Raw genomic sequence first — 17,765 nt, forward strand, 5'->3', positions numbered from 1 at the left:
CGAATTGGTGATATAGAGGTCGTTGGATCAGTTCTACCAAAGCCATTGGAGGAGACAGAGATTGTAGAGCTAGTTCGAGTACTTGCTAGGCGACGACAATAACATGGTACTAGATTAGAGACGGAGATTCTAGTCGAGTGGCATAGCAAGTCATCCGATGAGGTGACATGGGAGTTAGAGACTGATATCTTGGAGCATTTCTCTGACTTTTCACCTTGAGGGCAAGGTGGGAAAAGCATGGTGGGCTGATACATTTAGTTAGGATCTTTTCTTATTGCATTAGTTGTTTATTTTCATTAAAATAAATTCTCATAGGTCGCGTTCGAACGCTTGCATCGCGTTCGAACGCTTGTATCGCGTTCGCACATACAGAGAACGCCTTTTGTGCGTTCGAACGCGATCGGGCGCGTTCGAACTTGATCGGGCACGTTCGAATATGATCGATGGGAATCCTCTAGAATTAAAGTTACTTATTATTTTAGGACTTATTGGCTAGTCTCTCTATATATGTGGATGTTAGCCAAATTTATTATGCTATTGGAATATTGATTTCTTGCCTCCTTATCATCTTTTTACCCTAATCTCCCTCCTCTCTCTTCACCATCCTTCCACCTCTACCGTTGCAAGGTCTGTCCTAACTTCTAATCTCCCTCGATTGTCGATTCACCTCTCTTTTTTTGAGATCTCGACCACTTCTTTCCTTTCGTCTATATCCCTTAAAAACATTCACCCTCCACCTTTATCTCCATAATCATTCATAACCCTAACTTCCACTCGCCTAACTTCTCGTATGACTGCCCTCCTTGACCCTAAGGAACGGGTCCACCTTCTCCTTATTTCCTTCTTCCCTAAACTATCCCCTACAATCCTACACTAACAACAAACTACATCACCACCTCCATTATCGCCCTACCCTAGCCGAGCACCACCACCACCACCACTTAGCCACCATTCCGTCGATCCATTCTGATAGATTAGATCCTCCATCTCGGATCTATCAAATTCCTAGATCTTATTTTGATCCATCCGCTGAATCCCAAGGTCCTTTTTAATCTTTAAAGTTAATGGTAGATCTAGCTTCCAAACCGAGCATCATATCATGAATTAGAGACCATATTTGGAATTGCACCACTTGTGGGAGAGGAAGACACCTTCAGATTGGTGATCGAAAATGGTTCATAATAGTGGTATTAGTGTAGGTTAAACTTTGGACCACTTCGGATCTCCATTAATGGTGAACACAAGGTCTCGGCGGACTGTAGAAGAAATAGTGCCACGGGTGATTCGATCGTTGTGCACCAAGAAGTTATCAAAGGAAGGTCGGAGGATACTCTGAGTGACCCTAGCCAATTAGAACCACCCATGGTTGGCTAGGATAGGTCGAAAGGTAGACATGCCTTCATGGACATGATACTCCTCTGTATCTTAAAGGAGATGCAAGTAAATCCGGAAGCGGCTAGGGCATCACAAGAGAGGATGACTATCCTGAACCCTCCACCAGTGGCTCCTCCTGCCAGTACTGCTCCTTCCATTCAGGTTCAACACCATATATATATTTATGAAATAAACTAATATTAAAACATAGTCCAAAGATAATATATTAGTATTATATATATATATATATATATAGTTTTAGAATCTATAGATACTGACTTAGTTAAATCACATTAAAATAATATTTCATAATATGTGTATCTACAAAATCTATAGATATTAGCTTGGAATCCACATATTATCACTGAATTCACAAATATTATTATGAAATCCACAAAGTATATTTTCAGTATCCAGGGGACCAGGGATAATATCCCAAAATCAATAGGTAATAACTTGGTTAAATCACATTACATATTTATTGGTGTAAGAATATATAGATACAAAGTAAGAATAGATAAATATAAAATAAAAATCAATGTATACATGTAAAAGTAGATTGCAATAAAATATAAAAAATTGAATGTCATAAGGAATGCTAGAGGTAATGGTTGTAGTAATTATTTGTATATTTTTGAGGTATCTTATAATAACTTATATTATGTCTTACAAATTTATATTTTGAAATCTCTCTTTTTACCTTTGTTTTCTTTTTCCGTTGGGAAGTCTTCTTTTCTTTTGTTTCTCTTCAGTCTAGTTCTAGAGGTAGCAATTATTATTTAAGAATATGTCATCTAGCTAGAAATTCTCTTGATACCATCGGCAGAATAGATCTACATTAAGTTGTTAAATAGTTTTCTCCCGTAAATTAATAATTATAAAATAGTAGTTTGAAATGATTATTGTTGAAGTTTTTATGTTAAAGGCGAAATTTTTTTATTGAAGAACAATCTAGAAGGGATAAAAAAAAAAATAACTGAGTGTTTGCTGCTACATGAAGAAGAAAAAGATAGTGTTATTTATTGTTGCTGAAAGTAAGAATAAAAGGTCGAAATAACATTTAGTAGTTTCCCCCCATACTTATATCATCTTTTTTATAAGAAATGACAAACGAAAAGACAACATCAATAATTAATCTGACGGTAAAAGTGGGAATAGTTTTATGTCCTCCATAAATGACATGAAGGTATTATCATTATTTTTTTATATATAATAGGTAAATTACAATGGTTAAACCAAAATAATAAGGGGCAAAAAAGTAATTATATTAGTTTTCTTTTTACAAAGCCCAAAACATTTTTGAGATACATAGAGCTTATAGGCTAAATCATTCCTTATTTTCCATTGAAGTCAGTCAAACTCAGTCTCTATTATAAATTGGAGGACTAAACCACTGGTGCTACAGTGATTCTGGAGTGCTGGTACGATTCGTCCGCCTTGGCTGTGGAATCTGGGACGAGATTACAAAATCTTGTTACGAAAAAAACAAATAAGAGTACACGTGATTGACGTTTAATTAATGTTTAGCTTTTAGCTTATACCAACTCAAGTTATTTATACCCAAAGGAATTCCAAACTTATATAGTGAAATTGTTGAGGCATTTTAAGTCACATCGACATCATTTTGAATGATGTGGACACAAATCGGTAGTTGGCGTCTTGGTGGACTTCAATTGCTACATGCAACCTACAACTTAAATGCTTCTTAGTATGGAAATAGAAATCTCAACAGAAAGGATAAATTTATAACGGCAAAGGCAAGTAAAACTTTTGCACATTTACACTAATCCAGCAAAATAATTAATCCATCAAAAGTATCTTAGTCACACAAAGTGAGGTAAGAGATTATCAAGTTAGGATTCTATGACACCAGATCTACATGTAATTTATGGCTTAACATCTTCTCAGAAAAAGAAAATCAGAGAGAATCAGAATCATGACATACTTCCTGTCGGGAACTTCAACTTCATTGAAAGAAAGACAAGAATTTAAGTGTGCAAGAACTTTAATTTTTCGAAGATAATCCACCTGATTTGCAAAAAGGATTTAGTGTGCAAATATACACATATCAAACGCGTTACCCCTTGGGTGATATATATATATATCACCCATATTATAAACAAAGGCATACAACATTTCTCTGGCAGGAAGCAACTTCTGTACACCCAAAGGAAAGCTTCTATAAAGCGGGGTGAAGTTACAAATTACACCCACCAGCTGCCCGCTGCAGTCTAGAACAAAATGGGGAACCTAAAACCCAGAGTCAAGTCTTGATAAAGTAGAGTTTACTTTCAGGGTTTTTGTAGAGAAGAAAGAAGAAAACTTCATACAAGAAAACCATCAATATGATGATGAGCCCGAAGATGCATCAAAGTCAGCTTCAGATGTTATCCTCAGATGTTATCCGCTTCCTCCGTCGATTTCTTGTACTCTGGTTTCAGCTCATGAGTTCCTTGATTTGGTCCTCTTTTGTTGTAGACACATAGATCATTCAGGATTTCCTTCAAGAATTGCTGCATGGATAAACACGCGGTCCCATAATTCAGTGATAGAAGAAGCCAAATAAAGCACATATCTGGCAAGAGCTAATAAGTTCCAGTGGCTCAGAAGTTTAAAGCAAGCAATGCAAGAGTACTTCACAAAGAGCACATCATATAAAACTTATAGAAATTAGTGAGTGCATTCACTTAAAGGTAATTCACTTTATCAACTTCAGAACATATGTGAGATAGGCAATAACATGTAACACAACGTAATCGTGGAGAAGCTCAGAAGAAAAATCTACATTGAGTAATATAAACAAGTCACAAAAAAATTGGCAACAAGATTCCAGCAAGCATTCAGAAACTGTGTTGAAGAAAGACTTCTTAACCTAAGAAACATAATGAAAAATGTAAATATGAAGTTAACCAATGTCATCTTTAATGAAATTGCTAGTTCCAACATGGAAAAGGAACTAATATTGTAGAATTTATCTAATATGGTAATTAAATGGTTCAATGCTACAAATACTATAGCAAGTAATGAAGACCTTGTCATAGCATTGTAACTTCTGATATGCAGGTGCAAGAGCCTCTTTTGAGGTTCACACAACTACAAGAATTTCCCTTGTAAAGAGTACAAACGAATAAAATCATCGTGTCATTGTTAGAGGACAGTTAACATAGTATCAAAGCAGAAGATTCTAAGTTTAAATCCTGCAAAGCTGATTTATCACCCTAACTATTTATCCAAATCCACTTCTTGGGCTTATTAAAAAGTCTCGAGCCAAAAGTGAGGAGAGACTTACAGTACAAAAGAACAAAACCATTCTCTGTCAGCAAGCTACCAAACATGTAAATAACCAACATGTTAAAAAACAAAATCAAATTTCACTTAAATCCACAGTTAGCATATATGCCAATAATGAATTATTGATTGTCCAAAACCTAAACTCCGTCAACAATTTTGCTCACAACTTGCACTCAGCATTGTGAATCTCATTTACTTAGAATCCCTCTTGAGGGTGATACCAGCTGAATGCCTTTCATTGATGGTCAAGATTCCCTTTTAACAATAAAATGTTTTCCTAATTGTTTCTTTCTCATTATAGGAACCCGTATAGCAAAACCAAGATATTAGTCCATTCATATATCAGCCTAGTTCTAGTCACGTGATTCTCATCTTTGCTACATTCTCTTATTTGACAGGACACACTTTAATAACCCAACAAGTTCCTTCTCATCTTTATTATATAAATTGCTTGACTTGACCTCTGATGTCCAAATTCTGCAACAGTGGCAGACCTGGGGGATGAAGGCAGACATTGGCAGTTGGCTTCATTGACTTCACCCTTAATCCTCCAATAAATATGAGGGTTGTCAATGGGCTTTGTTCTAGTCATTAATCATGTAACTGATGGCTGGCCTATCTATGGAGTTCAGATGGCCTCTCGACAAGTGCGACATCTCCGGCTACTTACCAAAAATAGAGTTTAACATTAAGACTCATGAAACAAAAACATACTTCTATATCTACTCTATATATACTAGCTTCAAATGCACACAGTGTAAATGTAGTTAAAGTGCTTCTGAATATGAATGAGAAGCTTTTTAAATGAAGATTTTCAAAAATATTCCAAGTTTCTTCACATTTGGTTCTCCTTGGCCATTAGAAAGTGCACATGATAAGGAATAATTGCCAAAAGTGCATTTAATGTTATTAAAGGCAAATATATTCTAGCAGGCGTCCTACCTAACAGTTGTTTGTACCATGTATAGCAGTCATTATACTTTAATATTTAGAGTATCAAGTATGCAGCACAAATATAGACATTTGGTATTACGTCAGTGTGACATTTCTCTTCCTGCTCATTAGTCGCAGAAGAAAGGCACTGTTTTATTCCTATATTTCGTAAATAAGATAATAACTCCAGATATATAGCCTTCAAAACTAAAAACTGACGATATCAACTAAAGAACAAACCTCAGGTTGATCAGTTTCTAGAACCAATTGCTTCAGTGCCCAATTTGGTTGCCTCTCAAAAAGCTTAAAGATAATATTTTCCAATTCACGTCGGTCCCTACGTGTTCGTTTGACATCAGATCCTTTTGTTGGTGTCAGCTTCTTCTTGTCCTGAGACCATAGAATAAAGAAAGTGGAAATTAAGCAGAGAAATAACAAGGATACTGACTATTTTATGTAAATACATGAATAAAAAGTAACAATTATCATGTGATAAAATAACATTGCAAACATCATATATACTAAAATAATAGTTGCCCAGAATTAAAAAAAAAATCAGCAAAACCATCCAGTCGAACAAGGGCAAGAAAGTAATGTTAATGTTAGACCAGGAACTAGCAAAACTCCTGCATTCTGAGATAAATAAATTAGCCATGTGCAAAATAAATAGCATGCATAAAAAAAAAACAAAACAAAAACAAGGTGAGCTGCCAAGACCTGGGGTGCTCCAACTAATGCCACAGAGCTAGATGTTTGCTTTCTAAAGAGAATGAGCCAATTTAATCAAACTAGTACTGCGCAGACTGCAGACTACCTTCTTCAGACCAATCAGTTCTAAGCAAGTTTGGTTTACTACAAAATATTTGGAATTCAAATCCTCTCGGAGATTACCGATCAGGCAAGATATCACAGTTCAAACTTTCTCGTTAGCATATTTTCCGAAAAATGAGAGATAATATACCTTTGCTCCAGATGGAACCAAGCCAACCATGCCAGGCATGGGCCTCATAAGTACTCCATGGTCATTGTCTATTACCTTGAAACAAAAGGGTTCTATCAAAGAAGGAAAACAAGGAAAGAACTTCAAAGTGGAGATAGAACATGAATGCATAAATATATACCTGAACTTGTCTGGTTTTAACCATTGATTTGTTGGTCCTTTCACGGATTAATCTGCCATATTCCCTAAAATTTTCACTATGAGGCTCCATGTCAAATTTATGTTCCACCTTTCCTTCCAGTGAAAACTTTCCTACAAAAATAAAGGTTTTTCTCTCAAAATGATAATACATACCAGTTGAGGCTTTGGTAAAACATATTATGAAACGAATAAGAAAAGCATTCAGCAATAGAACAAGCAGAAAAAACAGTCATTATTTGGTAGCTACACTTGTTGCCACTTCTTACATCTCCATCAGACACAAAACATGGTAAAACCAATTAATAGAAGGAACTGCATGATGCTATTATTTGGTAGAAACAAATACGAATGTCTGTATTCAAATCATAATAGTTCAAGAGCACTAAACTATTCAGATCAAATCTGATTGACAAACTAAAGTAAATTCTTATTCTAATAAACCACTACTCCAATGAGGAAAAAAGATTGGACATATAATGGTGAGAACATCAAATCGTAAGACTTTTCTCCCAACAAAATCCTACTGGCATGTATTTACTATAATTTGAAAACAATTTTGTACTATCAATAAAAGTAAAACAGTTCAGAATTGAGCAGCAAGTAAGTTACGAGTTTCAAGACATTAAATGATAATTAACTGAGAAATACACTTTACCCTCCTATACTTTCGACAAAAATTAGCCCCCTAAATTGTCTTGTATTTATAAACCTCCATAAACTTTTAACTAAGTTGCAACTGTTAGGTTTTCTATACAAATTAATAGTTTTTATACCCTTTTATAAGGGTGAAAATGGGTCGGATTAATTCCAATCCAACTCACTATCCGATCTAGATTGGATTCGAGTAAAAAATTTCTACCCCAGATATAGATTCAGACACGGATAGGATTTTTAAAAAAAATTTGAATACAGATTTAGATACAGATAGACTTTTTTAAGAAACCCAGATAAGGATATCAGGCGGGTATAGTATAGATATGGATATCGAATATCCATTTACCCACATATTATTGGAATAATTTGCACCTTTTAGTTTGCTTATTTAAATAGTAAATTTTGATATTATTACTAATGTGTAGGGGTGTCAAAATAAACGAGAGGCTCAAGTTTAGCTCGAGCTCTACTCGGCTGAAGCTCGGGCTCGACTCGACTCAGTTTGAGCTAAGCCGAGCCTAAGCCTAAATTCAAAGCTCGATTTGCATTTTGAACTGAGCCTTAGCCTTAGCCGAAGTCGGCTCGCTCAGGCTCGGCTCAATAGGCTTGGTATATAAACTTATCAAACCCTAAATCTTAAAAATTCCCAAATCCCAACAACCTCCATCGCTTCAATCCTAAATTCCCAAAGCCATCGACCCACCTCTCCTCCTGCCCCACCATTGACCTTCTTCCTTCTGCCCCACTGTTGACCCTTCTCCTCCTCCTCTTTCCCCATCGTTCACTTGCCTCATCCTCATCCTTTTCCTCCACCATCTAGTGTCCCAATCTCTAGCGTCATGAGGTTGAGGAAGCTGAGGTCTTGGAGAGCGGAACGGGCAATAGCGATAGGACGAGGAGCCTCCTGACTGCGGAGACGGGTGCGAAACCGCCTCCTCGCGCTCGAACGGCCTCCTTGGTTGAACCTGGGCAACTTCTACGTCCACCGGTTCTTCTGCTCCGCCATTGCCAGCACCCTCAATCGCTATCCGATCGAAGAATGTGAAATATTCATTATCACAACTTTGGGTTGGGTAGTAATCTGAGTTGTGAGAAGCGAGAGGGAGAGACGAAGGCTTCATAATAGGCTCAAACTCGGCTTGGTCTGGCTTGGCTCGAGTTGAGCTCAGCCGGAGCAAAATTATAAGGCTCGAAAGTAATTTTGAGCCGAAGCCGGCTCGCTTAGGCTCGGCTTGTTTACACCCCTACTAATGAGATATATTGTTCGTAGTGATTGATTTTACTAACTTAATATATATTTGACATGTAAAAAATTATGTTTTTGGAACACTTAATGTGAGAACTGAAAAAAAAAAAAAAACTTCTTGGAGCGCATGTGCGCACCCTTCTCTCTCTCCCTCACCCCTTACCATCACTAGACGGAGTCACCGCAATTTTTTCGACCAAATCCAAATCTATTTTGGATTTGGATTTTTCTCTATAAATCAAACTCCAAAGCCCTCTCTGTCGGATTTACCTTAGGCCCCCCTCCTTTTTCTCTTCCCTATCTTCTTCTTCCTTCTCTATTGACGGAGTCACCGCCGTGGAATCAGACTGTCGGAGTGCAGCTAGAGCAATCGGAGACCACCACGTGACTATTTGGTAAGCCCTCTCCCACCCCTCAAATTTAATTGAAGTTTAATAGATTAAAATAGATATACCTAATTTATGAGGTTTCGACTTCGTCAGCGAATCACGCAGGTCGGCGGCTTTAGATCGTTGCCGCTCCACCACTGAAAGCTTCATATTGTTGGCCTCGTGCCGTGGACGTTCAACTTTGGAGCCCTCGTGGCTCCGGTCGCCGTCGGCCATAGATGGAGACCTCCCCACCGATCGCAAAAGCCGGTCTTCTCTCATCTTTTAAGTTGTCGAGGGTGCGAGGAAGACGCAGGCATGGCCTACAGACTGCTGGTGACATGACCGCCGCGTCTCTCTCTCTCTCTCTCTTTCTCTCTTGCTCTCGTCAATCTCCTTTCGGGTTGAAGAAGGAAGACTCGAGCAACCCAAGTCTGGCCTTTTTTTTAGTCATTGGATTCGGGTCGGGTTGGATTCGAATCCAAGGGGCCCAACCCGATTTAGTTAACTTAATTGGATTAGGCCTTTAGTCCAATCCATTTAAATGTATGGTTGGGTGGGCTGCGAGCCAGCTGCAGCCTAACCCAACCAATTGGGCTTGCTTTGGCCTAAATAGATAATTTTTTATTTTAAATTGTAGAAAAATCTTAATATTATTTAATTAAAAAATTCTATTGTTATTTATTATTAAAAGTGGTGATTTTTAGGACATAAGCTAGACATTAGAGATTTCGGTTGTCTTGCCTATACTCAGGTGAATGGATTCACTCACATATTTATTTATATTATATTTTATCAGACCAGGTAATTTGTTGTGCGCAAATTTGTCTATTTCATTCTTATGTGTAAATTTATTTATTACATTTTTTGTGTGCATTTAATTATTATACTTAGTGTATCGCTATACTTTGTGTAAATTACAAATTTTAGTGGGGAATAAAACTAGTATTGATATGATTTAAAAAACAGTCCCGGTATAGATCGCTTGCGGCTTTTCATGGTGACTCAAGTCTAACTAAAATTCCAGGACATAATCTTATTCCAGATTACTACGGTGACTTTCTTAGGTGACTCTGGCAAGGTTAGGAAACAGTACCAAGATAGATCAAAAACTTTCTGAGGTGACTCTAACCTCTCTCAACGATTACTGAAAAAGACATAGTATGTTGATCACATAGTGACACTTCCTGATGACCATAATCGGATTAGCTATGAGAAAAAGACCTAAGCATCATCTCGAGGTGACCTCTAGTTGATGTGGATATACAGAGTATAGACCCATTGAGACAAATGACATTATTATTTTTATAAAAGATGTCAATATGTTGAAATTGAGCAAGGTTACAAGTTATGACTCTCTTTGTTATTATTGTCATTATTTTAAGAGCATGCATGTTGAAAATTGTCATTTATATTGTTGAACTTTGGTTTTATTTAACACTATAAAACTTTTAAATTATTTGGTTTTCAATTGGATTCCACTCACGGAGCTATAGTTGTTTGCTCATGGATTTCTTTTTCTCTCTTATATTATTTCAGATAATGGACAGCGTGGTGACTGAGCGAGATGCACCGAGACCCTACCTCCACTTAGGACTTACCTATTTACCTTTTCATTCTTTTGGTCTTATGTTTTAGATTAATTGTTAATTTAATTTCGTTTAGAGACACAGTAATAATGACATTATTTTATTTTCATTGCAATTAGTTTTAATCAAATAAAGCAGATCTTTTATTTATTCTCGCCATTATACATTTAGGAAATATTAGTAAGGCTTTGTGTATATCAAGCGTATTGAGATGCATGGCCGGTCATGATTCCGATTTCGGGTCGTGGCACTTAATAGTTGTAAGTCATAATTCGTTTAAAATTTGATCCTTATCCATTTAAGATCCGATTACTCCAAAATTATCTGTATCTATTTAGTTAGGATATGGTTTAAATTTTTTCGTCCAATATTTGTATTCAAATCCGTATTCAGACTAAAAATATGAATCCGAATGTGGATTGAAAATCTATATCTAATTTATTTTCACTCCTACCTTTTTATCCTAAAAGATTTACTAGTCTAAACAAAAATCACTTTATTCATCTGAACCTTTCTTTTAATCACTAAGCCACCATGAATTTAAACTAAAAAATCATAATTATTTAACAAAAGCAAGATCACTTAAGTATTTTGTCATATACATTAATAATGTTTGTAGTTATATTTTAGTGAAAAATTCAAGTGACCAAAGTCATACAAAACAAAATTCATAGAAGCAAAGTGATTTTTCATCCAAAATAGAGGTAAAATGTGTTTAACCCTAATTAATTAGAATCAAATTTACTGTATGTAAAAGTAATTTAATAAATAATTAAAATCAACTAAATTTATTTTTGTACAAAGTAGTTTAAGTCATGGATGGCCGTGCCACAGGCACGTGCCATGCTGACCACCGGCCGGCAAAGCACAGCACGACACGTGCCATAAGAGGGAGAGAAAAAGATGAGGGAGACTACTCACCTTCACTCTTCGCCATTCGCCGTCGACCAGCCGTTGCCGCTCTGAGCCAACCTCATCGTTGTTGTTCCGCAACTTAAGTTTTTATTTCACTCGATCAGATCCGACCTGCCACTCCTTCCTTCTCAGTCTAGTAGGGCATCCAGTGGCGTGTGATTGGCGGCTCGAGCTCGAGAGAATTGCGACAATGAGGTCGACGGTGAGCGGCGTTGACTGGTCGACGATGAGCGGCGAGTGGCGAAGCTGCTAGAAGGGGTATTGTGCGACACCCCCCTCATGCCACGTGTCGGTACGTTGCCAGCACAGCCATCGTTGGTTTCTGTATCTATGGTGATCAATCACTACAATATTTTGAAGTTAAAACATGAGGTTTGTTTGATAAATCAGAATCATCCTCATGGGTTGGTCACATATTCTGCTACAGATAATGACTTGATGCTTATTTATACTTCCATAAGGACCAAACTGTGTACTAAAATGTCCTCAATGAAACAATTAATATGAACATACCGACATGCCTCCTTATCCCAAAATTTAGAATGCCGACTTGTTACATGATTAAACTTTCTTGCCTGCTGTAATTTGATTATTAAATAGTCAATAATGACACATCCAGTGATAATTATTGGCTGCAGTAATCTGCATGCTGGTTTATCTATTTTTCTCGGATATCCCACCAAACATAATGACAAAGCTAAAAAACTTTTGTAAATGAAATAAGACATCTAGAATATAAGAATTAAGAATTATCCATATGACCATCTGTTTCACTATACCACAAGTCAACTTTGCCTAATGCCACCTGCAAACAGCCGGCACAACATAGCATGCACAATATGCAGCAATAACTTTGCTTAGAGTTCAGCAGCAGGAGGCTGAGATATGGCACATAAGTCCATTCTAAGCTATTTAAAGGTCTTCAAACAGACCACCAACCAGCAATGGTCCTTAAGATCAAGTTCTCTGTATCAGTTCATTCTATCTGCTATTTACAACTACACAAATAACTTTCAAAGAGGAGCTGTCATGAGATTTTCCAACCACAGAAATTCTCAAACCAACAGATCTAAATTTCTTGTTTGCTCAGCTCTGCCTGAATCTAAAACAATTCTAGCATTGGTTGCATAAGTACTAGATGACCAGCATAGAAAAAATAAATTGGAAATCTGGATCTTCAAATTAAAGTTCCTACAAGTTATGTCTCAGTCAGGAAGTAACACTGGAAGAAAAAGTGAAAAACATGTGCAGACTTTCTCTATGGACAAGAAAAACTGAAGAACAGTAAAACAGGTCATTGATAAATAGACATAGGCACATAGCTGACCCAGAGACATCAATTATTGATGTCCTCAAGCTTTTTCCCTTTCTCTCTTTACTCTTTTCTTCTCAGTCTCATTTTCTAACGGAGAGATCTAGCTCCAACGAACTCTGGCGACACAAATCTTACTCTAGCGAACTCTAACGAACTATGGACTATCAAGTATTCATTGTTTGGAATAATTATATAATCCATATGCTAGTTATTATCCTATTTAATATCCTCCTCAGTGTCCTCAGACACAAGATCCACGTATTGATTATTATCCTTCTCAGATTTAATAAGATTCATTTGATATGAATAATATGATATAATCACTCTTTGAAGCACTAGACCCTAGACATCATTATTTTTAAACTTATGGTTATTATGATGACGACCACAGAGACTTACAAGAGCCACCTCGGTATTCATCGGATTTTGACTTTTGAGTTAGTACTTTTGTTTAATTTTTAAGGCTCATATATTAATAATTTTATTTTCTTATTGTTTGTCATGTTTTCTAAATTTTTAGAAATTTTATATAATTAAAAAATCCGACCCGATCAAGGCGACCGATATAACTGATCCGGCCGATATGTATCGTTTTTTTGAAAAGCCGATCCCGATTTTTTGAGCCTTGAGTGCAACATCAATTCCAAAATAGAACTGCCTGATCAAAACTTGTTGCAATCAAATATAATTAGGGATTTAGGGCGCATGCATGAAAATTAGCAAAAGGATAGAAAAAAATCAATTGCTATATTAGGCATAAGAGAATTCTCTCATAAAAAAACATAAAAAGATTGAGATGAAAAATAAGATGCATAAGTTGCATCCCATGCTTATGATGCACATCTTCGAGATATAAAACCAATAAGGTTGTAACCAGATTTTAGAAAGCTTAACAACAGTTCCAAAATGCAAAATTGATAGGGTTGCAGTAATTAGCGTATACTATGACAATATAGATATTCAAATATTTTGGTTAGTTTAGTATCTTCATACAAGAGGGACAATATTCTACCAAGAGCATGACAAGAGGCACAATATTTTACTAAGAGCATGGGAACCTCGGTCTAAGAGAAGCATGCTCATCATACTAAACCTAGCACTAAGGTGGCCTAAATTCCGAAGGGAGCTTGTCAAGAATATGTAGATGAACTCACAGCCTCCAACGTGTTTATTGTCTCAAGTGGAATTATAATAAAATCTTACTAAAGGTGTAAAAACTGTTGGTTCTTTCATTGTTATAATGTCAATCAACAAGTTATAGTTGATCTCTACTCTCTAATCCCTTCATCCTTATAGCATATACCACATCATTAAGAGGTTCATAATGAGCAGCAGAAAAGGGCAATTTCTGTGCGTAAAAGTTAAGACAACAATACATCATTGAGCAGATGGTCATGGTAGCACTGTGCATTAACCCAAAGAACTATTTTCAGTCCAACAAACAAATATTAGCTACAGAACCAGATACAGCCCAAGAAAGGTAGTGAAACTCAAAACTCCAACAAGCGTTGATGGTCATAGCAACTCACATCTATTTGAATTCTAGGATATTAGTATTATGCTATGCCCTTTAAACTCCCAGTATGAACAGTGCACCTGGCCAGCCCCATACTCATACCAACTGGCTAGTGGTCTATCATGATCATGAAATCCATTTACTGTTCATATGTAAAAATCCTCCATGTACCATATTTTAACTGCTAGGCACACAACAACTCAATTATTTGACAAATAAAACATAACTCTACTAGATGAGAACATAAATGGATCTTCAACAGATTATGATCAAAATCAGCAATTACCAATTTGACAAATTCAATATCTATGTACAAGAAGATTTCATAAGTCTATAACTAGTAATATTGCATCTGTACCTTGATTAGATTCTGAGAAGACACACATTGGAACAAAGTCTTTGAACATATTCAGTGAATAACTCTTGGGTGTATTACCAGAGTCAGTTTGAGCCATCTCCATCTTAAACTGCAATATTACAGGCATGAAAATAAGCAATGCAAAACAAGGACAAAAGCAAGCAAACAAATCCTGAAATGTTTATTTATTCAAGTAAATGAACTAGAATGCTGATCGTTGAAAGATTGGAATTCTGCTATGAAATAGCAACTAGACTTTTCAACAAACCTTATCATCCTCTTGGCATATTAAGGAATAGGCAATGCTACAAAGCTAAGCATTTCTTCTGAAAAGCTATAACGGAACTGGCTTGATCTATACTTGTACAGATACAGATTCAGACACCGTAGGTTAAAATTGTAAGGATATAAGTCATATTTCGATCACTGGATAGAACTCCATCTTGTGTTAAATGTATGGTATAGATATTCATGCTGTCAAAGAAGCAATAGTAGTTTATTCAGTAGATAATATTTCAAAATATTTTTATGTAGTAAAAAGATTTTAAAAATTGCAGTTGACTCATTACTCTGAGGGTTAAAATTTCAGTATAGATGCAGCATGCAGCAAACCAGATTTATGAAGTTCCACATGTTAGGACTGTACAGAGTAATTCTTTTATATATCAAACATAAAAGGACTGTTTTGACTATTTCAAATAAGATTCACCAAATTTCATTTCTAAGCCTAACAACAAGGATACAAGATGTGAAACTGAAATAACAACTAGAGTTGCAATCTTTTGAAGACAAGGAAAATTTGAAGTTGCATAAGTTCAACTCAGCCGCATATACAACATTGATAATTACCTAAAATTTACGACATTAAACTAATCTTGCTACACTATTCAAAAACCAAAAATCACAAAGTTCAAGAATCATATCACCAAGAATTAAAAAAAGAAAACAAGATAGCAGCTTGACATAAAGGATCAAGCAACATATGGGCATGCTAAATACATGACAAGGTTCAGTTGAATGCCATGATCTCACCTCGAAACAATTTTACTATATCTCACCCATGTTTGCAATTCTCATGGCTGATTAACATATTTTGAGAAACCTCAAGATTAAGAACTACCCAAATTTCATCCCGCCCTACATTAAGCTTGTAGCAACACAGCAAATCACCTAACCTTGCAACATCACCAACAACCACCAGAGATCACAAAAAGAATTAACCCATACCAACCTACTCTTGCAGCGCGTAATCTTACAAAGACCAACTACCACCAAAGATCACAAACCTCAGAACTAACTCACACTAACCTAAATCTCCCAATACTAACAACTACACAAACATTTCAGAACTTGAAGAACCAAATAGCATCAAACCTAAATCTTCACCGGATCAACTAAATCGCACGAAATCAAAGAAATCGGAACAGAAACTCAACTCATTAGTGAAGAATCAGTTGGAGTCATAAAGAAGTACGCAATATCCAACAGATAAAGAAACCTAAATTGATGCAAATCCTACTAAAAAACTAGCACCAACAACTACTATCAAGGATCATAAACTTCTAGAATCAAATCACACTAGCGCACATCTTAATGGGATCAATCAAATACCGTGGAATCAAAAGGAAGGGAGAGCAGATGGGCATGCCTGGAGAGGGGAGTCGGGGTGGAGCAGGTCGAGGGACAGGACGACCTTGGACACGACCGGGTGGGAAACGCCTGCCGATTCCGACGCCGTTGACGCCGCCGCCGCGGACTGCCACGACCGCGTTACCACCGGCGGGCACTTCATCAACCACACCGATCGATCCGCCCGACCTGTCTCCAGCACGTATCTACCCTCCTCTCCTACTGACATCTCTCTCTCTCTCTCTCTCTCCGAAATTTCCAAGGGAGAGGAGAGGGACGAGAGTGTTTGGGAAGTTTGGGTACAAAAAGAGGAGACCTAGACACTATAATCTGGCCGGGCCGGATTAGGGCTGGGCTTTTCGAGCCAATCAGGCTTATCTATTTGTTCACGGCCCGACCCACTAATCATTCGGGCCGAGCCGGGTTCGGGTTGGGCTAGAATAGTCTAGCCCGTTACCGCCCATCGGCCCAAAAGAGATTGGGCTAGCCGGTTGGACCGGGTCGACCCGACCCACCAATCATTCAGCCCAACCCATATTTTAGTTATTTTTAGAATTTTTTTACTATTAGCTTAGTTTTAAAAAAAAATATTTATATCCCTCCATTTAAAAATAATAATAATAAATTTTAAAAAATTTAAATGTGTGCTTTAAAAAAATGTAAAACGGTACAATACCATAATTCTATTTGGTGTTCGGGCCTAGTTATGGGCCAAGCAGGCGGGCTTCCCGGCCGGTTCGGACGGGCAAAGGGCGGGTCCGTGCAACCCATGGGTAGTTCGGGCTCGGGCCAAGCCGAGCCTAAATCGGGTCTGTGCCAGGCTTAACTCGGTCCAAACCGGGCCAGTAACGGGTAGGCTGGGCTATTTGATCAAGTCTAAGGAGACCCGATCAGTCGAACGAAACCCCGAGTTAACAGTACAAAATACTAACATTAATGTCTGCTTAGTGCCGCAATTTGGTCAATTTTGGTGCGGGTATGTAACAGAATCGACTTCGGATTCGTTAAAGTTAATCGGATTGGGCCTCATTTAGCAGTTTATATAAGGGTGTGTTTGTGTTTGGTGAGTTTTGACTATTTTAAGTAGCATATAATTTTACTCACATGTCTAATTCAATTCGAAATTTAAAGGTGTACTTAGCGGGTCTTTAACTATTTTATGTCGGCTTATAGTTTTTTTATATGTATAATCTATTTTGAAACTTAAATACAAAATTGTTTATTTGAAAACCGCTAACCAATTTTTATAGAAATTTTAAATATAAATTTGCTAAATTTTAGAGAGAAAGTATTATATCATTCTTTACAACCCTATTAGGTTGAACCAAACAAGTCTTGCAGCATTATAACAAAGAGTTTGATTTCGCAAACATATATAGAGTTGTTTATGTATCGATATTTTATGCATCTAAATTTAATCATCAATTTTTTCTACA

The 17,765-nt window shown here is 36.8% G+C and overlaps 1 protein-coding gene across 1 annotated transcript; it reads right to left on the reverse strand.

Moving 5' to 3' along the window:
• Positions 1-3,383: 3,383 nt before the first annotated feature.
• On the reverse strand, positions 3,384-16,675 carry LOC140798782 (uncharacterized). Its single transcript, XM_073152822.1, has 6 exons — positions 16,349-16,675; positions 14,701-14,809; positions 6,720-6,850; positions 6,560-6,634; positions 5,839-5,988; positions 3,384-3,887 (listed from the first exon to the last, which is right to left on the reverse strand). Exons 1-6 carry the CDS (start codon positions 16,556-16,558, stop codon positions 3,768-3,770), a joined length of 795 nt encoding a protein of 264 aa, XP_073008923.1. The 5' UTR covers positions 16,559-16,675; the 3' UTR covers positions 3,384-3,767.
• Between the last annotated feature and the right edge of the window lie 1,090 nt (positions 16,676-17,765).

This window comes from Typha latifolia, chromosome 12, assembly GCF_019914945.1.
Source record: "Typha latifolia isolate L0001 chromosome 12, TyphaL0001v2, whole genome shotgun sequence".
NCBI classification, from domain to species: domain Eukaryota; kingdom Viridiplantae; phylum Streptophyta; class Magnoliopsida; order Poales; family Typhaceae; genus Typha; species Typha latifolia.